The sequence below is a fragment of the Gadus macrocephalus genome, chromosome 14, assembly GCF_031168955.1.
Source record: "Gadus macrocephalus chromosome 14, ASM3116895v1".
Taxonomy (NCBI): Eukaryota; Metazoa; Chordata; class Actinopteri; order Gadiformes; family Gadidae; genus Gadus; species Gadus macrocephalus.
Window position 1 is genome coordinate 19,660,714 of NC_082395.1, and position 24,945 is coordinate 19,685,658.

Sequence of the window (24,945 nt, forward strand, 5' to 3'; positions counted from 1 at the left end):
GTCGTCGTACCGATTACAATTCAAACCCGGGGGGGGGGGGGCTTGGTGTCACAGAGTACACCAATACATTAACTACAACAACTAGTTGTAGTTAATGTCAACGACTGCAATGTTTCTCTCCCTTTATACACTATTGCATATACAGATTCTTGATAGGCTAAGTTTACCCATCAAAATATTCTTTGATCAAATTAAAAATGTTTCATAAGCCCAACCACAAAGAATCTGGCAGAAGCAATCAGGAAACACCACATTTAGGGGGACTCCTGCTCGCCACATCTCCATTTTAAGAACACAGGGAAACCACTGACTCACTGTTAATTATACGATGTATTAGCCCGGCGTGCATGCAGCACCCCTCTGTTTCTTTTTGAACTAAGGAAGTATGAAATTGTCACGACATAATGAGTCAGGCTTCCTCTGGATTAGTGCAGGTTTATTACATCGGAGGCTTACGATAAATAAGCAGAGCTTGCCAAATTGATTGAACAACCTCCTAATCAAGCAACACAAGAATGGCATTAGCTTCCCATACAGTTCAGTGATACGGCTTAATTAAATACGCCATAATGTGTTTGAAAGCAGTCGTATGCTTGAATTATATTGAGTTTTTTAAAGCGTACAGCATACCGTTTATTAATACAAATAACCCATCAAGATAAAGGACAAAGGTGGAAAAGGGGGCTTTTAATATTATTTCCTATGCCTATTCAATTAATTATGCATCCTTCCACTGCATACAAACCCAGACTACTGACTCATTGCCTTTTCATCTGCTGTGAGACGAGGTACCATTGACATCTGGAGTTCTCTTTTAAGTGAAGAATACAGTCAAAAGTGAAGATTCAATATTGTTTAATAGGATTTTATATACTTAGTTATAAAGTAAGTATATTTGACTTGAGGGCAAACTAGAAGTAGACATTGATTAGCTTGTAACTCAGCAATTAAACAATAAGAAATCTTAAACACACAGATATTTTGACAAAGTATACCCATCTATGAACTGAATAATTATTTTTCAACTTTATAACCAACTATCAGGGTGAAACGCAATACATTACGCCAGCTTTGACACAAACACTGCCTCTCTCGAGGTGAGCATTTTATTCATGCACCACACATACAACTCCATCAACGCCTACAACGGTTATCAGAAGAAAGTACATGCTGGAAGATAAACAGTCAAAAAAAAGTATTTGTTATCATTTTCACGCCCGTAAGAGTGGCGAAATGTGCTTTACTTGTGGGCCGCAACCCAGAAACGCGATGGCTGCTGAACTGAGACTTTCAGAATACAATTGAAATACAACACTGACTTCTAGCCGTCAAGCCGGAGTATGCAAACATGAATGAGGAGTACTGGTCTAATTTGTTACAAACTGCTCTGAGTTGGACTGCACTAAACATACATGACACTGTATAGAATATCACACACGTTTCACGTAAAAAGGCAACACAATGTATCCTGCTCTGTGGCCACTTGGCACGCACCTTTAGAGAATGAACGAGGAGGCGGCAAAAACAAAGAATATAAAATCAAAAATGTGGTGTTGTTGTTGTTTTGGCGATTAGTATGATGATTTACTTTTATTTAGAATTTAGAAATTCTTTAAAGCTGTGTGCTCATCTGAGAAGTATTCATCACTTGCCGTTGGGACTATTGATTAAAGATTTGCGGTAAAAAGAAAAAACACAAAACACTTTATACAAAACTCCTGCGTTGACCATGACATGTTGACCTGTCTGCAGGCCACTTGTAGCCATTTTGTAAGTATACAAGGCTTGTACATAAGACACGTAGGCAAATACACACAAAAACACAGTGTGTACACCAGTCTCAGACCAGGAATTAAAATACAAAAAAGAAAAAGCTAATTTTAAAAATATGTTTCCAGTGCACTCCACTGAAACGCCAACACCAGAAACATCTGCGCAAAAACTATGTGGACAAAACAAGCTCGGCCTAACACCTCAGTCCTGACAAGGGGGTAGTTGTAGTAGTAGTAGTAGTAATACTCCAGCGCCAATCAAAGTGCAATGTTCACCAATGGTCACAGTAACATCTGGCCCACGCCTTCTTCATGTGAACACGTCCTTCACATCTGGAGGGTCGTCCTGCTTGCGCTCGCTCATTCTCGCACATCGCGGGCACGTGGTGGAGTTGTCATAGTAACAATCTCTGCACGAGACATGTGGAGACACACCTTCATGTCACTGCACACACATATTGACTTGTAACCTTGTATCATTAAGTTCCTTAAAGGTGACATATTATACCACCAGGTGTGATTAGCCATTACAAGCCGTTTTGAAAATCGGCCTCTTCTGACATCACAAGTGGGGTGTCCGCCTAGATGTATGATGGATAGCTAAGCAACATTATCTTGATTCCGCTGGGTATGCTGGTAGACTGATCTATCCAGCACACATCTAGGTGGACACGCCAACTTGAGAATTTAGGAAGAACTTGGAAGAACTTGAGGAAGATTTTCAAAACGGCTTGTAACGGCTAATCACTCACACACTGGTAGTATAATATGTCACCTTTAATGGTATGAATCTGAAATGACAGTCATTTCAGATTCATACCATTAAAGTGGACCTATTTTAGAACAATGATTCAGAAATATTTAGTGGAACAATGGGGGTCAAGCATTCATCAGTAGTGTGATATCTAGCACTGAAATGAGGCCTGAAACTAGGCTGTGTTCAGTGGGTGTTCCCTTCCAGACTCTCTCTCCTTGCTGATTGGCCTTGAATCGATTCGACGTGCAGTGCAAAGTGTTGACAGTTGACACCATTGGTCTTGATAATTATAAAGCTAGAAAACACTTGGATGAGGAGCTACATCATTACTGGCTCGATTCGAATCTGCCAAACCTTTCTTGCGGGACTATCTTTTTTTTTACTATTGATTATTATTCCTTTTACTGTACAGAATACATTTTTAATTTATAAACTGTTATTATTTGTTATTCTATGAGGGATAATGTTTCAATTGTTAGATTATTTCTTATTTTTATTCTATTTGTCACCTTATTTTAGTATTTAATATTTTGAATGTTGCACAATATCTGCAGGCACTGCCACTTTTCATTTCACTACATTTCTTGTCTATACATATAAACTGTATGTATATATGGTACAAATGAAACTTGAATCTATCTGGAAAACCCCTGAGATCTCAGAAATGTTTGTACATTATTTCCCCTGGGGCATGTTGCTCCAGAATGCCTACAGGTAGGTTGTGGACGTTGGGGATCGAACCGAGTACCTTCCGCCTGGAAGTCCAACACCCTTAGTGGCCCCTCCGTGTGTACAACATGTGTGTTGTGGTGTCACACTGTGAGTGATGGGAGTGTTGGGAGACTGACCTGTGGAATACTGCGGAGCAGTCGTGGCACACCGACGTGTGGCTGTCGAAGGGGTACAGGATGTCTCCCTCCTTACACAGCTCACACACAAAGCCTTTGGCCTGACAGCGCTGCATACACACACACACACACACACACACACACACACACTTAAGTTTACATGGGACACAACTTGAATTCCAGCAGGATGTCTAGATGAGACGTTTTCATTGTATACATTTGAACATCCATCTAAATTAGTAGCCATGATGCAAATCTTAGCAAGAAAAAGGTTGCATCTGTTGCACTTATAAGATATATACAATAACATACTGTCAATAGTCATTTATAAACTTTGAGTAAATGATGAACAAATCATTAACAAAACATTTAAGCAATTATACAATAAATGTTCTTGAATTTCATAATCAACGATGCTTCAATTCGAGGACGTGACCTCAACTGTAACCCAAACCCCGCCTCCCTCTCTCCCTGGAGGAGAGCCTCATCACAACCACGCGTCACCCAGACACACAGGGCCTCGGCGGGCCTTGGGGGGGGAGCCGACTCCTCACCTCACAGTCCAGTTTGATGTGCTTGGCGAAGGTGGTGTGGATCTCCGTGAGGGAGCAGCTCAGCCGGCCGCTGGCCACCTCGATCAGGTCCTGCAGGGAGTACATGTCGTCGTTCTCCACAAAGTGCTGCCGCTCGTGGAGCTGTGACGCCACGGGGAACGGGAAGGCGTTGGTCAGAGGGTCGGCAAGGGTGACCCCGGGCAAAAGGTTAAGCAGGGATCCGCAGTCTGGCTTCCAAAATAGCCTTCAGCTGCAGCCCCGCAGCCCGGGCCTGTGGTGTGGTTAGGGCCTGTGGTGTGGTTAGGGCCTGTGGTGTGGCGAGGGGCCTGTGGGGTGGCAGGTCCACTCTTTTGTAACAGTCGCCCCCTCGCTGCCCCAGTCGACCTGCCACACCACAGGCCCCTTGCCACAACACAGGGCCTGGCTCCGGGGCTGGAGCTGGATGCTACTCTGCATCCAGGCGTCACCATGGGAGAGCCATAACCCCACCTGCTAGTTTGGCACCTGTAGCTACGCTTTGGGTGGAGTAGCATTGTATTTGTCAGACATAAAGCTACGGCTTGCATCGCAATTTGACTAACCAAAAGGGTCGCTGCAGCTTATGTTCCAGAACGGCTTATAAGTCAATTTTTGCAAACACAAAGACAAACACAAAGACAAGTTTGACAGGCCCAAACACAAAGAAAAAACCGGTGCCGCTTTTTAGTGTTTTGTGTTCGAGTGATAAGACGTCCTAATGCCGTCACAACGCTAAGCCCATACGCTGACTCACATTAGAGGTCTGCGGGTCAAAGATTCCCCTGTAAAAATGTAACCATCACTTCATAACCGACTAGAAAACAAGGAAGGCTGTTTGTCACAATGTGCTCTCAGTCTGTGAAGTCAATGACTCTGTGTCTCAATAAAAGGTGGCTTGTTTTCTAATTCTGGCCAAAAGTTCTGGGTTTTCCCGAGGCTTTAATCGGCTTTATCTCGGATAATCACAGACGCTTACTAAACCATCAGTTGACCGGCAACGTGGCGCGGTCGCGGCCCCAAGGGACATGGTCATATTAGAACAATTACTTAGGCTTTCATGCCAGCACTGGGCGGTACTTGTACTTGTTTGGGTTGTGGGTAAAGATGTGTAATAAGATACGGCTAAAGGCTTAGTTATGGTTCCACGTCAACGCAACCTAAGGACCACGCAGCAGTTTAACGCAGTAGTGAACCTGTTTTGGTTCTGCGTCCGGTTTTAGTGAGCGCACCAAAATCAGCCCTTGCTGCTGGGTCTCCAGGGACGAAAGGTTCTATTTTTTTGGAGGCGCACGTCAGGCCCTTGCGGTGGACGCAAGGAGGTTACGCAAGGACGTAATGGGTCCGTAAACCCCCTTGCGTTGCGTCGACATGGAACCATAAGTAAGTCTTAAGCCTTCATACTATGGAGCGGGTATATTGAAACATAAAACCCAATTATATAGTTGCTGCGGCTTAAAAAAACAACACAGTGCGCTAAATGGCTGAATGGTAATAGTATACTGCATTATGAGCTGATGTTTCACACTATAGCTACAAACCGGTACATGAATCAGAGTTAATAATAATAATAATAATAATAATACATTTAATTTAGAGGCGCCTTTCAAGACACCCAAGGTCACCTTACAGAGCATATAGTCATCATTCAAAACTATGTAAAACAGACTAGGAATAAAAGGAAATCACATGATAAACAAAGGACTGTTCCTCAGTTAAGGTACTTAGCATGCAGACAAAAAAACGATACTTATAGTTAGTACAAAATGTCCACCAAGCCAGAGAGGGGAACGGGCTCATCCCAGTGTGTACATCCCAGTGGGACACAGTGGGACACAAGGGTCCCCTGCTCACCTGAAACAGCAGGCGGGCCTCCATGGCTTCCTTACAGGTGATGAAGTAAGGTTTCATCAGCAGAACGTCCTGGCGAAGCTTCTGCAAGGGGCAACAGCGGAACAAAGGTGAGCCATCGAGCCAGCAAATACCTACGAATCAACTATTAAAGCCTTCATACCTGTGAATGCCAACTATCTGAAGTGTCAGTTGTTATTCTTTAGCAAATATTACATTATATTAAGTATGTATTGTATATTAATAGATATGGGCTCTTTAAAATGAAAGGTTAATAAGTGTTCAAATGTTTTATTTTGAATGCTTTGTAGCTCAAGCTTTGTGGCTTGTTTCTAAAAGTGTAGCCCAAAGTCTAGCTCCACTGCACCGGTCATCGTTTCTATGATTGTACGTTGGTTATTTAATCAAATACTATGATTCGTAGTATTGTAACATTGATATCAATGTTTGTTATTCAACAGTAAGATCTAGATATTAGTCCTGTCCTACAAAAAGGACATAAAACAAAACAGGTTGATAAAATGGGATGTGAAAAAGCAGAAGCATTCGTCTTCTCTGGGCTTCGTGAAACAAGTCACTACAACAACGACAAAGCAGTCCCAGCTCTGAAACATATCACTCTGACAAGTGTACACTGTTCCGGGCTTCCAAATGGCTGCCAAGCAATTTCAGTAAAAGCCATGTCAAAATATACGATAAATTACAGCATTAAAAACCTCACTTTATAACCGGACGGGAAACAAATGCTTAAACAAAGCCCCGTAGCTCCATTGGCACAGAGGCCGTGCGGAGAAGGTGATGACATGGCCCACCCACCCTGATCTCCACCAGCTCCTCCACGAAGTTGAAGAGCAGCGGGTTGATCTCCTTCAGCTTCAGCACCGGCCGCGACATCATCAGAGCCAGGTAACGCATGGAGGAGCGACACACCTGGCAACAGACACACACACACACACACACACACACACACACACACACACACACACACACACACACACACACACACACACACACACACACACACACACACACACACACACACACACACACACACACACACACACACACACACAATTTGTATCTTCCTCCAGGAAATGTGAAGGCAACGTCACACAGTGTTAAAAGGCTATAGTGAAAGGACATGTTTAGAGGTCCCTGCTGGTAAATAGTATGTTCCAGCACTCGAGGTAGGACCCTAGTTTATTTATAGATTTGAACACTAACCGCAGCCACCTCTATTGCAGGAACATACTAATCCTGTCGGGTCCGTCTCAAAAGATGGGAGGCCGGGGTGACAAAGGGACTTCACGTTCCCTGTACTTCCCCAATAGCTCCACACACACAGATACATTTGTTGTAGTTTCTGGCTGATCCAGCGAGCACTGTCATTAGTCGGGGAAGAGGTTACTTGGGTCCTTATCATATCATCGGCCCCGGTGGTGCTTTTGAGAAAGGTCGTCTGCATATCTTGTTTATCCACAGCCACTCCCGTCTGTCTGGAAGGAGATAACATTCCTCTTCCTCTTTTTTTAGAATCGCGATTTGAAGAGCGATTCAAAACGAACACGCATGCTTTGAGAGGCCCAGTGTGAGAAGCCAGTGTGACTCTAACCCTAACCCAGTGTGACAGACCAGTGTCACAGGCCCAGTGTCACAGGGCCAGTGTCACAGGGCCAGTATCACAGGCCCAGTCTGACAACCAAGTTTGACAGGCCCAGTGTCACAGGCCCAGTATGACAGGCCCAGTGTGTCAGCCCGGGTACCTTGCGTGGTTCAAATTCCCAGTTGTGAATGACCCGGGCAGGGACGATGGCAGTGTCGTTCCAGTGGCACGTGCTGCAGTAGTACTGGCCTGTGTAGTCACACTGGCGTGCCTCGCTCGGAACGCCCCCTACAGGACAGGACGGGACAGGACATGAAACCAAACATGATGACAGCGTCCTACATCGCTGCTTTGAGGTAACCCTAAAAATATCTGATAACTAAAATGTACTATATGGAGCAGCAAACACAGCTCTGTTTACACACCAAACCGGAGTTTGAGCGGATATGCCAAAAATCAATTTAATCCAAAAATCACTACACTACTTAATAAGGCCTTCAAAAATAAAGCTGCATTTTCTTTAAGCCGCAGGAGCGGAAAAATTGGGCTTTATGTTACAAAATACACAAATAAGCCCCTCCGTAGTATAAGCGGTATCTTATCACACATATTCGCTCAATGCTGGCGTTACATAGTCTTTCCATGTTCCTTGTGGCGTTCCGTGTTGCCGGTCACCTGATGGTTGAGGAAGCGCTCGTGATTAATTGGAGGTAACGCATTTTAAGGCTCGCGTAAAACCCTGAATTTTTTGCCAGATTAAGAAAACAAGGCATCTTTGATTTTGCAAGCGATTCTTTCAGACGCATTTAGAGGCTTTAAATAATCGTTCATGGACTGAGAGCATATTGTGTCTTCCTTGTTTTTGACTTGGTTATGAAATGATGACAATGTTTATTTCTAGACTACGTTTTCTTTTACTCGCTAAACTCAACGGTAAATGAGCATATGGGCATTACCTCGCGACGGCATTAGTAACTTCAAGATTTATCAATCAGATGCAAATCAATGAAAACTGCAGTTTTTTTTCTTCTTTATCTTTGCAAAATCGACCTATAAGCAGCTGCAGTTTTAGTTTGTAATATCGGGATACAGGCAGCGGCTTTACTTCCGAAAAATCCTTTTTAACGTAACGCTACTCGATTATGGAAAAAATTATAATCACGATTATTTTGGTCAAAATTGAAATCAAGATTATTCCAACGACTATTTGGAGTTGGAAAAGGTATTTATTCAGCATTTCTTTCCAAAAAAACACTTGATTCAACGCACAGCCCTAATATAACATCTATATAATCTATCTGATTGTATGCGATACATGATATTTGAACATGAAAAGTAGGGATGGGAATCGAGAACCGGTTCTTGTTCAGAACCGGTTCCGAGTCAACCGATTCCTTGGAATCGTTAGCAAGCCTGCTTAACGATTCCGCTTATCGGTTCCGGTCGCGGCAAATGCGTCGTGACGTCACACACACGCTGCTTTGATTTGGTTCAGAACGCAGCAAACATGTCGCCGCCGAGGAAGAATCGCATTGTGCGTTCACACCAAACGCGACGGGGCGACAAGATCCCATACAAAGTGAACGTAGAGACGCGTATAAGGGCGAGTTTTTCGCGGGAGAAAACCGGCGACAAGTTTTTGTCGTGATGACAGCCAATCAGCGTTCAACAGCGTGATAACTGAGTGACATGTGTAACGTAACAGCCAATCAGCGTTCAGCCGTCAAACTCAGTGCAGTGCAGTCCGGGTGAACCGCGGAATGGAGGAGAAAGTGATTGTTGCAGTTTGCGACTCCCGGAGCTCTATATATAATAGTATATAATATATTATATACTATATTATAATTGTATATATAATATCACGGCCAACAGCTCTGTCGCCTCCGGATGGCCGTAGCGTGGGGAGCTCTCATAGGGATTGGGCTTCTCGGAGTTTGTTTACCGGCATTGCTATGGTTTCCGGTCTTGTGTGTTCCAACGGTTTATTAGGTAGGCCCATCTAATAAATCTCTGTCTAATCAATGCTTCATTTTGTTTATATCAGTTTAATTTTGTTACAAGTTGAATGCAAATGAGCACTGTTAGAATTCCAAAAGGCACAAGCTCTTACTTGGCTGTTTTCAGTCTGTGTTTTTAGTTGTATGGCACATAATGATGGCATTTGGGCTTAAAAAGCGACACATATATTTTTTCGTCTAGACCAATTGATTTGAAAATGTACAATTTCCTAATACTAGAAGCACTTCTGATCAGATATTAAAGAGATGTAATGCAAACAAACACATTCATACTTATTTTCTCACCCAATGAGAATCGATAAGAGAATCGGATCGATAAGCAGAATCGGAATCGGAATCGTGAAATTCTTATCAATTCCCATCCCTGGCCATAAGTGTGTTATGTACGCATTCAGGGAGACGGCGTGTGTTCTGTCAGTCTGTACTGCGTTCTGACTGTCTGTACTGCGTTCTGTCTGTCTGTACTGCGTGCTGTCTGTCTGTACTGCGTGCTGTCTGTCTGTACTGCGTGCTGTCTGTCTGTACTGCGTGCTGTCGGTTTGTACTGCGTTCTGTCTGTCTGTACTGCGTGCTGTCTGTACTGCGTTCTGTCTGTCTGTACTGCGTTATGTCGGTCTGTACTGTGTTCTGTCTGTCTGTACTGCGTTCTGTCTGTCTGTACTGCGTTCTGTCTGTCTGTACTGCGTTCTGTCTGTCTGTACTGCGTTCTGTCTGTCTGTACTGCGTGCTGTCTGTCTGTACTGCGTGCTGTCTGTCTGTACTGCGTTCTGTCGGTCTGTACTGCGTGCTGTCTGTACTGCGTTCTGTCAGTCTGTACTGTGTTCTGTCAGTCTGTACTGCGTTCTGTCAGTCTGTACTGCGTGCTGCCTGTCTGTACTGCGTGCTGTCTGTCTGTACTGCGTTCTGTCTGTCTGTACTGCGTTCTGTCGGTCTGTACTGCGTGCTGTCTGTCTGTACTGCGTTCTGTCTGTCTGTACTGCGTTCTGTCGGTCTGTACTGCGTGCTGTCTGTACTGCGTTCCGTCAGTGTTCTGTCTGTCTGTACTGCGTTCTGTCTGTCTGTACTGCGTGGTGTCTGTCTGTACTACATGCTGTCAGTCTGTACTGCGCGCTCTCTGTCGGTACTAGGGATGTGTCGGTCGCGACTGATTCGTTACAACGAACGAATCCCGAACGTGAACGACAAGAACTGGTTCCCCAAAACAAGAAGAACTGGTTCTTTGATTCTTTTTTTTTTTAACATAAACCAAACATATGGTCACGAAAATAAAATATACAAACGAACAGAGCTCCGTCTCCCCGCGACTTATATTGATTGAGTCTACAACGTGCTCAAAGATTCAGCCAATGAGAGGTAGCAATGGTGTTGGAATGGCACCTGGGTAAACCAATGACAAGGCGGTACCGTCGAATATGCACGCTTTCTCTGTCTGACGTATCTTGGGTCATACCATTCGACGTGGGGCCACTCATATATCCCCCTACATTTTTTCGAAAATAGACTTGACCTCCATCTGTTTATTGGATAAACGCATTTCCCAATCCCAGGAGTCTTTGCTCCATTCTACGTCAATTTAAGAACACACAATTTATAGTGAACTGAACTGAAAGAACTAGTTCCCGGAAAAGAATCATTTTGCCCATCCCTAGTCGGTACTCACTCAGGGATACGGGCGTCCGGCACTCGGCACAGCGGTAGTCCTGCCGGTCCAGGCCGATCTCCGGGCAGATGCTGAGCTGGTATTCCGACTGGTGGCTGACCTTTGACCTCACGCAGGGCTTGTTGATCAGGTTCATGCACTTGCTGTGACAACGGTAGTAACAACCTGAGAAGGAACCCACACAAAGAACGGATTTGACGTCACTCGTGGTTTTTAATAGCCCGGCATCGCACACAGGTGCACTCCGGTCCACCGCTACACTCAGAGTTACTGTTAGTTACTCACTTAGTTAATGAGAATCCATTAAATAAACTTGAAACGTTTCAGAAATATATTGACTTATCAGGGAATATTTCAATATTTCTTAAGGAAAATCCACGACAAAGTTATGAAGCATTAAAGTAAGCATTGACACATTACAACTACGATCAGTATAATTGCTACCTAGAGTCTTCATCCTCATTTCAGGACTTCCCATAATAACCAGTGAGGTGTGCCGGGGGCTCACCTGTGCAGGTGTACCAGGTCTGGATGAGGCCCCATATGATGGCGCTGCACTTGTCGCAGGTCTGCTTCACGCTCTTGCTCTTCTCCTTGGAGAAGCGGTGCTCCAGCAGCACCCTGAGGTTAGGCTCCTCCTCCTCTGGCTCCTAGAGAGGGCCAGGCCGCCGCCCACACAAGTCAGACATGCGGGAGACTAGCCTGGAGACCGCCCGGATCACGCCACCCCACACATGTTTCTTTGGCTACACGGTTCAGTCTGGACCGCTGGCTGGAGCCCATGTCAGTGGGCGGGAGTACTTGCATTGACAGACAAGCCCCTTAGCCAATCAGCGCAAGATTACAGGTCAGAAGAAGAGCCAAAAGGTATTTTCGACAGAGAAACTCTGCTTGTGCTGCTCTTGATTCCGTTTAATAAATAATGGCTTGGTTTACTCTACTAAAGGTTTTGTTTCGGGAGCCGCCGTTACTGTTTTGTCAGATCAACTACGATGCTGTCCCTGATTGGCCCGGTTAAGTCATCAACTACCACTCAGTCCTTGATTGGCCCCGATTACATTGTTATTTCAGGAAATAGATGAGTGTCTCGAGAACCATAGTGGTTCGTGGGGCAGAACAGAATGTGATGTCACGTGATCAGATGGTCTCCTGTCATTCCTAAGACACCCATTGGCCAGAACCAAAAAGTCTAATCCTTGTTTCAAAGATGATGCCTTCGTACATGAAGCATTTTGTCATTATTCTGTATCCGTTTTCTTTGAACTTTGGAGGCAATAAGATCACGTTTTTAACTTTGGCCTTGGCCAGTTTGACTATTTCACGTGATATCTGTGTATGGTTAAACTGTTAACAAGTTCCATGAAGAGATTTGGGATGAAGGAACAAATAACGGCCAAAGAAGGACTATCAAGACCAGTGATCAATTTAGTGTACTCGCATTATTACAGTGAGCTTCAGAACCAAGAACAAACCCTTGTTTCGTTCATTTAGACCACATAGGATGATGTAGCAGAACTCTCTACTGGCTCATATAACAGGCTTTTTGAACGTTTCCCCAGGGCCTGCAGATGGAGCCGACATTTGCCTGGTCCGACAAATGCATAAATAACATTGCTTTGAAGCATAGCCAAGAGCTGTTAAAAGGCTCCTAGACTCACCATCTCACTAGCAAAGTGGATCCGATAGCACTAAACTCGATTTCCCCCTGCAATAAAAATGTGCTTAAAAAAAAAAAAAGTTTAAACCCTGCTTTACCTACATATCGTTTCTTGATTCACAGCTTCTCCTATTCGGTTACTCTTTAACCGAGGAGCTGCGAGTTCCCCCAGGTGGGGGGTGTGTGAGGAACAAGAGGTTCCTCACATGGGCATCACAGCTCAGTCACCCGTACTACTCCTCCTTCTCCTCCGCACCTTGAGCTCCTGTAGCTTGAGCCGCAGGCGGATGAGCTTGACCACCGTGTCCTTCTGTCGCTCTGAGTGCTCGGGCAGCTCCAGGATCAGCCGCTTGCACTCCTCGATGGCCTGCTCTAGGTGCTCCACGTCGCAGGCCGCCAGGGAACCCTTGGAACCAGGGGGGGGGGGGGGGGGGGGAGGGGGTCAGCTGGTTACACACGCAGTTGGACTGGGTACCCCCAGCCCATTCTGCCGGCGATTTGAATTCGCCCTGTAGAAGGGTCTGCAGAGGTGCAATACATTTCTTTCCGCCTCCGATACGCTTTTGCGGAAGCCAATCACCAAGCTGGCTTTTCCCCTTGGCGCTCCTTTGGCTGGTTCATCACGGCAAGCAGCCAATTTGCATACAGAGTCGTTTGTACAAGACCAATGACAACAGCCTCCCCACACCAACCTGCAATCGACGATTGAGCTTGGTCTGGCAACAGCCAGGCTAACACGCAGTCACTCAAGCACTGCTTCATACGTTCACCGCGCTCAGTATAAGACATTGAATGGCACTGCTTACCACGGGCCTGGAGAAGTGGTCCTCGGCTAAGCCCAGGTCCATGGTGCGCTCCGAGCCGTGCGTCCGAGCCTCGGAGCAGTACAGCTCCGACTTGGCCTCTGAAAGTGGAGCAGAACGCAAGCCTCACGCACCGCTCTCAGGAGGCACAACGTGGGAGAGCGGTCGGCCGGGCAAAGTGTAACTCCTTCCACGTGACTGCGGTGGCTCAAGAGTGGACTGCGACAAATCACAGAGGAGGTTGGAGAGGAAGGCCACTAATTACGTAAGGCTGTTGGGGGAGGGATTAGAGGTGCTTAATGCACACCCATAAGGAAGGACGACCCACAGGTTTCTCTCTGTGCTTTGTTTTCCGACTGCATTACCGGTAGGATCTGCTGCTAGGCAAGGCAAGGCAAGGCAAGGCAAGGCAAGGCAAGGGGCAAGGCAACTTTATTTATATAGCAGTTTTCATACACAAGGCAGACTCAAATTGCCTCACATATAAACATTGTCATACAATAAAATAATAGATAAGTAAAAGAAAACGCATGCACAGAAATGGGTCAAATAGAAATTTAAAAAGGCATTTTAGTATTAAAATAGAAAATAAAGGCAAAGTTAAAAAAGCTTTTTAGAAAGTGCAATGTATTTAAGATTTAGCAGAAAGCTAAAGCAAACATAAAAGTCTTCAGTCTTGTTTTAAAGGTGCTCAGAGTTGGGGCAAGTCTTAAATCCTCGGAGTATATTCCAGCTATTTGTTGCATAGTAACTAAATCCTGCTTTCCCATGTTTCGTGTTTACTCTGGGGATAATGAACAGATTGGTCTCAGAGGATCTTAGTGGTCTAGAAGGCTTATGTAGTGGAAGCATATCAGTTAAATATTTTGGGCCTAAACCATGTAGGGATTTATAGGTTAGCAACATGATTTTAAAATCAATTCTCTGACCTACAGGAAGCCAATGTAACGATTTCAGAATTGGTGTAATATGTTCAAATTTTTTGGTCTTTGTTAGAACTCTAGCAGCAGCATTCTGAACAAGCTGAAGCTTCCTCAGAGTTTGTTTTCGGAGACCTGTAGTTTAAAATGATGTAGGACTACTTTCAGTTGTATGTAAACTATTTACCTTAAGATTTTTTCTGCCTTAATCTTAAACACATGTTTAAAGCAGGAATACACAAAAAAGGCACCTCTCTCTCTCTTCTTAGACCTCTCCAAGAAAGATTCCTTGAGCCAATCAGAGGAGAGAAGCCCTTATTGGTCAGTAATGAGTCGGGAGCAAAGCGGCAAAACAAAATCTGTTTCACACAGACAGGCAGTCAAGCAAAACAGATAGCCAACAGATTCAATAGTGCTATTGAAAGTGCAATTTTAGATTTTCAACTGTATTGATTTCGCTCTATAATGCCATAAAGTGAATACTTCCGACTCCACTACAAGCCAATCAAATAAAGAATAATAAAAGTATAAAAGTATCTTACTTCGAAAAGGTATACAAATGTGTGTCGCTATACCTGTATACAGCTCTACAGAAAACATGTCGAGAGATTACAGTTCCTCAGTGATACTCCAGCCGACTGACAAGTAGAGCGAGAGATTCAGACATGTTCATCTCTTTCACTTCCCCCCCTCGCAACATTCCACTTCTGCCTCCAATTTGTTGCCACAAACACGAGTCAACAGATGATCGCTAGACATTAGCTCTAAGGTCGAATCCAAGTCTATATTTTTAGATCAGATACACCATTTTAGCAATAAATATGCTGATGCACGGAAAGGGCAATTAACAATAATCACCAAATATATGGAGTATTCTCCATTCAGCTATTCAGCAATGTATATTGCAATGAGAAAATCTGGATTCATGGTATGAAAAGTGCTTGGACAAATTTAAATAATGTAACATCTATTTCACATCCCGTTATCATTTATCTCGCTAATTGTGTTGTGTTGAGAGATAGTCCGAGTTAACCCAGGGGGACTTCTTTTGATAAGTAGAACTACAATTTCAGAGCAGCACAAAGTAAAGCTGAAACCATGGTTGAAGCCATCTTAAATGGGTTAATCATGGTCTGACTTAATCGGGGCGCAAAATCAGTTGAAACCATGGTTCAAACACAGGACAACTGGGTCCAATGACAATATCAGGTTTTCACAGAAGAAAAGACAGGAAGAGCAGGATAGGATAATTAGGCTTATTTTATCTAAATTCCCCATTACGATGCTTTTCATAAAAGCGGCTGCCGAATAGTGAAAGTAAAATGAACACTCACTCCCTCAGAGTAAAAGTGGAGGCCTGCTTGATTTAAAGGGCATGATTCAGGCCCGGTTCACATGAAGGCGTAGGCAGTATTAAAGCTGGAGGGTGCTTCTCCCTGTGCTTCCCACTAGAGGGCTCTAACGAGTCTCACCCAGGCGTGGAGGTATCTTGCCGTCCTCGGCTCCATCCTCTTCCTCACCACGGTCAAAGGGGTTGAGGCGGGCTTGTCGAAAACTGGCGAGTTTCTCGTCATACGCCATCTCAATGACTACATCTTGAAGAGAAACACAGACAAACAGTTATAGATGTAGGGCTGCGACCGTTACTGTTGATCAATGGAGGTTATTATCAGGTTGTGGGCCACTAAAGGGCTCCCGCATCAATCCAGGAAACCCCTTCACAGACTGTATAGTTGGATGACAGTGGAATAACAGTTTTGTATAATGTAAGTCCTTGTTTGTAATGTCTACAACACAAAATAAAACTATGATATTAAAGTATGATTGCATTAGGGGATCCATTTGAGGTGTGTGTGGCCCATGACCCTGGTCTTCTCTCAGTTCCAGGATCCCTGTTCCATAGTGTGTGACAGCATTCGCCACCTCTGCAGCCAGTGAAAAGCCTCGCTCTGCACTTGTCTTGAACAGCTGACCCACTTATTTAGACAGGTTTATATCTATGTCTGACTGTGCAGCGTTTGTGGTCAGTTTTAATGTACGGTTGCCTGGGCGCAAGTCCAGGGGTTGGTTTGGTCTAAATCGTTATTCATAAGGTATCAACATTAAGCAAGTTACTTCTTATATTTAAAGGTTAGCAGGGTTAGTTATTATCAACGCCATTGGAATTAGACTAATATCTATCTAGGTGTATTGATTAAGCTTGCTTTGATGGAAGGCCATTTTCTTATCACTCTTTTGATTAAGCCTCTTGATGCTTTATAATCCAAATTGTTATTGGATTGGTTTAATTCAAATCAATCCCTTAACCCGTTGCTGTTATCTCCTAACTCGTTCAACAACCTCAATTAACCACCCAAGTGGGAATATTAGGTAATCATCAGGTCATATCTAACCTATAGATCAGGTCCAGATGTTGATAATCTAATACGCCAAGAGGTTTCCCTTCACGAGTCTCACCAACTAACAAATGTCCCACTATTGAATAACAGGACCCTGCCTTATCGATCCAGCAGGCTTGAGTCTCGGCCATCGAACCACTGACCTCAACCAATCAGATCCCAGGGTTCTCCGGCGATGCTGGACTTTGTCATGCTAGTGCTACTAGCATTTAGCACCAAACATCACCAATTAATGCTTGCCATTGCATACCAATGTTACACTTAGATTTCCCCCAAAAATAACCGTATGATAGGCGGTAGAAAAATCAGAAGCGAGATAAAAACAGACAGCAGCTAACGCTAACTAGCCGGGGCTAGCCGTGGCTCTGTGTTGATAACGTTGGGAGCTAACGTGACCACTGGTTCACCACAGCAGTCCCATCTTACCGTAGGGTGGCTCTCACTCAGCACAAAGCATGTCGACGGTGTCCTTTCGGATATGTTTCCGTGTGGACTACACCAGTGTACCAACAGCGGGCACTGTCAAGACGGCGTTTTGTCATTTGACATCTGCAACATCACTATCTTCTCGACCACGGTTTGTTTTTCCTTCGGGAAAGAAGATGGCGAACCAGCGCCATCTGGTGGACATGAGGCGCAAGGAGAAATGGAGATGTGGACATGAGGCCGTACTAAGTAGAGGGTTTATTGATCACTTTGGCAATCAAATATGCAATTGGTACTTATGTGCCACAATTCGGAATGAATAGTACTGCATAAAAGGCGTAAACCATATGCCTTTGGAGGAGGTGCGTGTGAGCATTTGGATGTGAGTGCAGATTTTCAAGTAGGCTATAGTTAGTGTGTTAGAAAAAGGACTATTTTGTGGAACAGGTTGAAACATTGGCACACAACGCAATGTTTCCTGTGGCTATACAAAAGGATTTCTTGTCGACACCCTGTCAATCCCTCTAGGTCTAGGAAACAGAAATGATTCTGTTTGTTCCTATGTCATTCTGCCAAACTCTCAACGTGCTTCTTGTTTGCTGAAGTCTACAGTGCAGTGCCTCTATGGGCCTATTCTGCATAGCCTAGTACAAGAGGATGCACCTAAGACAACTTGATTGAAAGATGCCGTCGCATCTTATTAGATTTAATAAAAAGAATAACGATCTATTAAACAAATTAACATGAGGATGACAACGTCCTATGTCCAAATACTGGGAAAGATATCGAGTAAGTAACGTAGGACCACTTCGAGGTCAATACGGTCTAACAATATATCCTAAGGCAGGAAGATAAGGGGAAATTAACACTGAGGTTAAGTTCACATGTTTATATTTGTAGAAACAAGAATTGAAAAAGGGGTGTCATGTAAGCTTTGATACAGAGCAAATACTTTTACACATGTGAGTCTGTGAAAGGGATGGTGTGTTGAGCTCCATAAAGGCCTTCTGTTCCGTTGTGTTCTCGCTCTGCTCCCGGTCGGTCCCGCAGCAGCATGTGACTGATCTCCTAGCCCGAGGGGAGCGCATGATAATAACTTTTATTTTGAAAGCATTTCCTACGCTGTCATATCCGAACCGGGCCCTGGTATAAGGGTGTCTTTGAGCGCAAAGGCGATTGCTTGCTCCTTGATCGTCCTTATTTTGAGACTGCGGATATTCATCAAGAATAGCTCTACCAAGTCATCTTTCCGGGGTTATGTTTACAACTTCACGGGGGGTCCAGTGTTTATCCTGGCGTCCGGGAATATTATACCTGTCCCGGGATAGAGTGATTTCCAGGTTTCTTCTCAGCAATTCACTTGCCGTAGCGAGACCTGCCATATAAAAATAACACACACGAGTTTCTAATACCTCAGATACAGAAGTTTGGCCTTTCGGATGTAGATTCAGTTAGATCACTTGCCTTTGAGTTGCAGTCTGGGCATCACAACCTCTTTATCCAGGGGTTGGTGCTGTTTCACATACGTAGAACACCTCCATGAGATCATATAGTAAATCACCAGGCCTACAATGTTGTCCATAGATGCTGCCTTGAAAGCATGCATACTTAAGTTAAGGTATTGGCTGTGTCTAAATAGTAAAGGCCTTATTGTGGGAGTGGAATGCGTTGAACATGGCTGACCTGCACATCATAACACGCTCATCCAGAACGCATCGCTGACATGGCCTTCAGGGAGAAAATCATTGTTTTAAAATAGTCTAGACCATTAGTAATAAATCTTGTTTCAAAATAAGGCTTAGCAACTGCTGCAAAGTATGTAGGCCCATCAGGCTTTTTGCAATATTTAACCTATGCCAAATATTGATGTTGGTGTTATAGTCCTAAACCAAAATATGTTTCCTAGGTAACAACATAATAACAACCCATTTGCCTGGTCCGGACCTCAGCTACGACTTGGCAACGGGAGGTATTCTAGTCCGCTCAGCAATGAGCCAGAGAGCTCACGTTAGGCATTATACATTATAATTCGAAATCCGTCCCAGCCTTTATACCATAGGCTAGATACCAGAGGGACTATAGCATATAGCCGCGTTTTCTGATTACAGTTGCATTTTTCACAATATACCAGCTCTCGTTTTGAAGGCTGAACAGACAATTTGACTGGAACTACTTAGCAGGTGTCCGTATATCAGGGGTTAATGCACACCCTGCAGCCAATCAGAATCGAGTATTCCCCCAGACCATGGAATAATTGGGGGTATCTGATGTTAGTGCTTTGACCGCCCTAGTCTGTGCCACTTTAAATAAGTCACAGCGTGCTATGGTTTGAGTTGCTTTACGTAAGTCAGAGTGAATAGCATGCTATGATCTGTTCTGCTTTACATAAGTCACAGTGCATGTCTGTTGCTTATCAAGTAACCTGATGGAAATAGTGGTATGGAGGAATTCTCAATTTCTCCCAATCTGTAAAATTGGAAATCACGATAAATGATGTACAGTGTACACAAATAAGTAGGCCTAGGCCTATACACATAAGTACACCCATGAAATACCGAAATATATATATTCGGCATATATTCCAAAGTAATCCCAAAATAAAATAAATTATAGAATATAATTATTTTTGCTGAATGTAATGTACTGTTTCATTTACCTAGAATGGTAACCATTCTAGGTAATGAATGGTCAGCATTTCTTTAACATCAGAAATTCAATAAAATAACAAGTTATTAAGCCTTTTCAAAATATATCACACATTTGTATTAATCTTTATTATATTGACATGAATAGTTGCCAGCCTGTAATGCAATGAATGCTCAATAAAATAATAATTGACTAAATTATAGGGGGAAATGTTGCGTGATAACGTTATAAAATACATAATTGTGTTTGATTACATAAGGGACTTTATTACATTTCCTCACTGGTCCAAAATTACATTTTGGGCCATGACAGGGGATTTATTTGAAGCAGAAAGAGGCCGATAGGTTTTAGAAAACAGACTTTTTTTATAAACACACACACATACACACAGGTGGAAAAAATGGTGTGTGTGTGTGTGTGTGTGTGTGTGTGTGTGTGTGTGTGTGTGTGTGTGTGTGTGTGTGTGTGTGTGTGTGTGTGTGTGTGTGTGTCTGTCTGTCTGTCTGTCTGTCTGTCTGTCTGTCTGTCTGTCTGTCTGTCTGTCTGTCTGTCTGTCTGTCTGTCTGTCTGTCTGTCTGTCTGTCTGTCTGTCTGTCTGTCTGTCTGTCTGTCTGTCTGTCTGTCTGTCTGTCTGTCTGTCTGTCTGTCTGTCTGTCTGTCTGTCTGTCTGTCTGTCTGTCTGTCTGTCTGTCTGTCTGTGTGTGTGTGTGTGTGTGTAGTTGTGAATTTGTTCTTAGTGCAGAGATAAGGATCCAAGATGCCTCGAAGCATTGTCTAGGTCTAAAAACAGTTCAACTAGTGCCCCTGTTTCATAGAATCAAAGATGCTTCTGTTTTGCAACTCAAATTTGCTACAGCTAGTTTAAGTCTCATGACCGGATTCATCATTCAATTTTTTCTTTCAAGCAGACCTAAGGCATTTAATTAAGCCATAATTAAGTGCAACTGCCAAACGGTTTTGATTGCAGGGCTTTTGCTTGAGTGAGGGAATGAGGAATGCAATTCCTCCTTCAAACAACATATACAGTAGCCATAAATTCATATCCCATCACATTTTCCTCTTCTACACTTTGTTTTTCCTTTTCTTATTTCCCTTTCCATATGCTATGCCTGACATATTATCAATTGAAAATAAAATGATTACAACTTCTGCTTATCTTGATGAGCTTTATTATCTATACCACCCCATAAAAGATATGGGGGGGTAGTGAGTTGTTATAAAGGTTTTGTTATAGGTATTAATCCTTTAGGTTTCAACAGGTAAAACGTGAGAAACTAACATTTATTGTTTAGATGCTATAAACAGGCTAATCCATCCTTGTATATGATCATCCAATCATTGAGCATGACACAATATAAGACTGTTCCATTGATATCATAGTAAACAGCAAACACAACAGTGATTCATACAGTATTAGGCTCGTCATATTGTCTCATCAATAAATATCGGACCATTCCTGCGTACTTCAAATAGACACTTACTGTACAGAAGGTATGCCTACTTTACAGGGAGTCACAACAAAAACAATATGCTCCTGTTAGTCATGTCAACGTCGTTTGGTTTAAAAAGCAGCTTATGGAAAACTGGCTGGGGACGGTGAAACGAGAACAATAACAGTCTTGTTCATCGTTCTATATTTGACACATTTATTATTTGATCCTTAAATCGCATTTAGGAATTAAATTACAGTTGCCACCTAATAACGATCATTGCTGTGCAGTTCTACAAGTGTTTTACACTGATATAGATATATAGATAGATTGACTGATAGAATGAAAGATAGACAAAGATGTATCTATCTATATATCTGTCTGTAGATCTACATTTCTATACAGACAGATCTTTCTTTTTTGCTAGTGGTTAGATAGATGCATATATAGAGGGATGGATGGATGGATGGATAGATAGATTGATTAACAGACAGTGCAGAGATAAGACAGACAGACAGACAGACAGACAGACAGACAGACAGACAGACAGACAGACAGACAGACAGACAGACAGACAGACAGACAGACAGACAGACAGACAGACAGACAGACAGACAGACAGACAGACAGACAGACAGACAGACAGACAGACAGACAGACAGACAGACAGACAGACGGACAGGTTGGTGTTTAATTTAGCATTAGAGAGGGGCCAGGGCAAATGGCAGTGACAGCTTTGCCTCAACTGGTGATTCATTGAACAGTGTTCATACGAGTGTTTACAAAAGAAGGGATTCGAAATAGTATGGTGCTTTATGCAAATAAATGTTGTTACACGCCAAAATACCAAGAACAGAGAACCAGCTCTTTTAACGTTTTCCTAAGCTCTTGGCTCCGATAGGCGTATATAAGGGGGTCGATGAGAGAATTGCATATTATAAGAATGAGGAAAAGATTAAAATTTCTAAAGAAGCAATTGCAGAAGGGGCGCGTGGGGCAGGTTAGGATGAGGATGAGGTGGAGGAAGAAAGGGCCCCAGCACAGGAGAAACACCCCGAGCAGGATGGTGAGCGTGATCGCTCCCTTCATGCTCGTGGCCTGCCGGCGACTCTTGTGGAAGGTCACGATGCGGCGCGAGTGGAAGTAGGCCAGGATGAACATGTGCAGGTAGAGCACCGCCGTGAACACCAAGGTGATGCAGAAGAACGTGATGAGGCACACGATCACGGCGTTGTCCGTGTGGTACACGATGAAGAGGATGCTCGAGGTGATGCTGGCCAGCCACACCAGCACGATGATGGCCACCGCGCGCTGACTGGTCATGATGCTGTGGTAGCGCAGCGCGTAGAAGATGGTGATGTAACGGTCCGCCGCGATGGCGCACAGGAACGACAGCGAGGACACCACCGAGCTGCAGATCATGACGTCGATGACGTTGTCCAGGTGTCGCAGCATGCCCGGGTGGACGTCCAGCAGCCCGTGGTCGTTAAGGAGCATGAAGATGGTCTCCACCACGTTGCTGACGCTCACGAGCATGTCGGACACGGCGAGGCAGCAGATGAAGTAGTACATGGGCGAGTGCAGGTTGCGGTTCTTGAAGATGGCCAGCACCACCAGGATGTTCTCGACTAGGCTGATGAGCCCGAGGGTGAGGAACAGTTCCTGGGGGATGCGGATCTGCACGCAGCCCAGGGAGTTGGACTCCGCGTCCGTGGCGTTGGTGATGTTGCCGTTCTCCATGTACGTGGACTGGCTCAGCTCAATGTGGTGCAGAGTCAGGAGATTGTGCGAATGGTTGCCCATGATTGTCTCCGAAATCCAGTTGGTGACTGCCTGCTTTCTTTGACTGGATACAACTTATTTTCTTTCCAGTCCGAGATACTGCGCCTCTGAACTGGTCAAATGTACACGATCAGTTGTGCCACACGGGCTAATTAGTTAATTAGAGGATGGCTCCGTATAGAACACTCAACTGAGAACATAGCATATAAGCAACACACTGTACCTTAAGGCTCCGCAAAGAGATAGGCTGTGTAGAATAAATACATGATGTCTCATATGGTGAAGGAATCAGTCCTGATATGAGTTGGTTGAGGAGCAGTTTCGGCTCCTGGGGTGTCAACAAGCTTCTCGCAGATCAATCAACACTAAAAACATGAACATAGTCAGTCCAAATGTTGCCAAATAAGTCCACTCAGGGTGCATCCACTAGGAAAAAAGGTAAATCCCATCCAACCCCATAACTCATTTAGAGGGTATTCTTCATTGAGGTGGGGATGTGTGAATAGTCTCGTATCAAAGGAAGCGTCCGTTTCCATGTAGGCCTACTTGTTCTAAAACGGACAAAGTAGCAGTTTCTGCTTTAGTACTTTATATGGCCCCTCCTCTCAAGCGCACAGCCAACTTATTGCTTTGCAGACTGATTACTGCAATCATTGTAATGAATTTACGAAGCCCAGAGTCTCCGTATCAAACTTAGACCATGAAACCGTATAGGCTTAATGTGTGTGTGGTGATTAATCTGGAATAGTCTGCGCTCTCAAGGCATTGTGACCGATGGTTTTACGCAAGGTTTGGCGTAACGCATTCTGAAACCAGACTGTTCAAAAAGGACATAGTTCGCTAGATAATTTTCCAATTAATTAACAGAGCAATATAATGTTGCATCATTATTGACACAATGTAATTTCTTAAGCCCTTTAGAATCCAAAATGAGGGGGACATGTTCGTGACAAGGGCTGCATAGCAATTCGATTAATGAAGTGAAATAATAGGTTGAATATAAAATGTATACAATATTTTCCCCACCCCCAAATTATGATAAACGTCTATATGAAATGTGCCATTTGCTTTCAGGCCTATTTATAATTTTTTTGCAATATTGTCTGAGACTAAGAAATTAATAGGTCTATGCGTGTGCGTTTGTTCTTTTTTCATTTATTTGTTGTGTGTGTGTGTGTGTGTGTGTGTGTGTGTGTGTGTGTGTGTGTGTGTGTGTGTGTGTGTGTGTGTGTGTGCGTGTGGCTTTGCTTATCTCATCAGCATTTTGAACCCTGTGACTTTGTTATTCATATTACCAAATTAAAAGAGTAAACCAAACATGTGATAGCCTTAATATAAAGGAATTGAATCAGATATTATCTGAATAAAGTTATTATACATTTGGCGGTTTTGAAGGCGAAATACCAAAACAGAGAGGTAAACTCGGTAAGAACATCATAAGACCACTGAAAAGGTACCGCAGTCTCCCCACCTGACAGGTAGGCTACACATCATCCAATAAGCCTTTCACTATAAAACTGAAGTCGAATAACTTAACATTTACATTTGCATTTACTTTTAGGGGATTTAACTGACGCTTTTATCCAAAGCGACTTACAATAAGTACATTTGTCAGAAGAATCAGGATTTGTGTTTCAATTCCGAAGTGAGTTTAGGTCAAGTTTTTTCAGGTGGCATGAACGTGGTCCAGGCCGGGCCCAATCTCCCAGAGGCGTTCCCCCAGAGGCGGTCCCCCAGAGGCGGGCCCCCAGAGGCGGGCCCCCAGAGGCTGGGCCCCCAGAGGCGTTCCCCCAGAGGCGTTCCC

The 24,945-nt window shown here is 43.9% G+C and overlaps 2 protein-coding genes across 4 annotated transcripts; both read right to left on the reverse strand.

Annotated features, from left to right (window-relative positions):
- Positions 1–838: 838 nt before the first annotated feature.
- On the reverse strand, positions 839–17,474 carry def8 (differentially expressed in FDCP 8 homolog). 3 transcript variants are annotated; one of them, XM_060072252.1, is made up of 12 exons: positions 17,284–17,474; positions 15,931–16,053; positions 13,542–13,639; positions 12,992–13,141; positions 11,587–11,728; positions 11,079–11,243; positions 7,561–7,688; positions 6,614–6,727; positions 5,801–5,881; positions 3,932–4,072; positions 3,378–3,487; positions 839–2,217 (listed from the first exon to the last, which is right to left on the reverse strand). In XM_060072252.1, exons 2-12 carry the CDS (start codon positions 16,037–16,039, stop codon positions 2,133–2,135), a joined length of 1,323 nt encoding a protein of 440 aa, XP_059928235.1. In that variant the 5' UTR covers positions 16,040–16,053; positions 17,284–17,474; the 3' UTR covers positions 839–2,132. The 3 variants fall into 3 exon arrangements, with proteins under 3 accessions (XP_059928235.1, XP_059928234.1, XP_059928236.1); XM_060072251.1 differs by having other exon boundaries at positions 839–2,182; positions 17,284–17,473; XM_060072253.1 differs by lacking the exons at positions 15,931–16,053; positions 17,284–17,474 and adding an exon at positions 15,034–15,104 and having other exon boundaries at positions 839–2,182.
- A 2,858-nt stretch (positions 17,475–20,332) lies between these two features.
- On the reverse strand, positions 20,333–23,828 carry mc1r (melanocortin 1 receptor). The gene has a single exon (XM_060071618.1). It carries the CDS (start codon positions 23,160–23,162, stop codon positions 22,191–22,193), a length of 972 nt encoding a protein of 323 aa, XP_059927601.1. The 5' UTR covers positions 23,163–23,828; the 3' UTR covers positions 20,333–22,190.
- Between the last annotated feature and the right edge of the window lie 1,117 nt (positions 23,829–24,945).

What these genes read in the sequence shown, in the direction of transcription:
- def8 (XM_060072251.1), bottom strand. Translation starts at nt 16,039, where the DNA reads ATGGCGTATGACGAGAAACTCGCCAGTTTTCGACAAGCCCGCCTCAAC. An exon ending in ACCACTTCTCCAGGCCCGTG is followed by an intron (nt 13,142 to 13,541) that starts GTAAGCAGTGCC and finishes CCTGGTTCCAAG; the next exon opens with GGTTCCCTGGCGGCCTGCGA. An exon ending in ACATCAAACTGGACTGTGAG is followed by an intron (nt 3,488 to 3,931) that starts GTGAGGAGTCGG and finishes GTGTGTATGCAG; the next exon opens with CGCTGTCAGGCCAAAGGCTT.
- mc1r (XM_060071618.1), bottom strand. Translation starts at nt 23,162, where the DNA reads ATGGGCAACCATTCGCACAATCTCCTGACTCTGCACCACATTGAGCTG.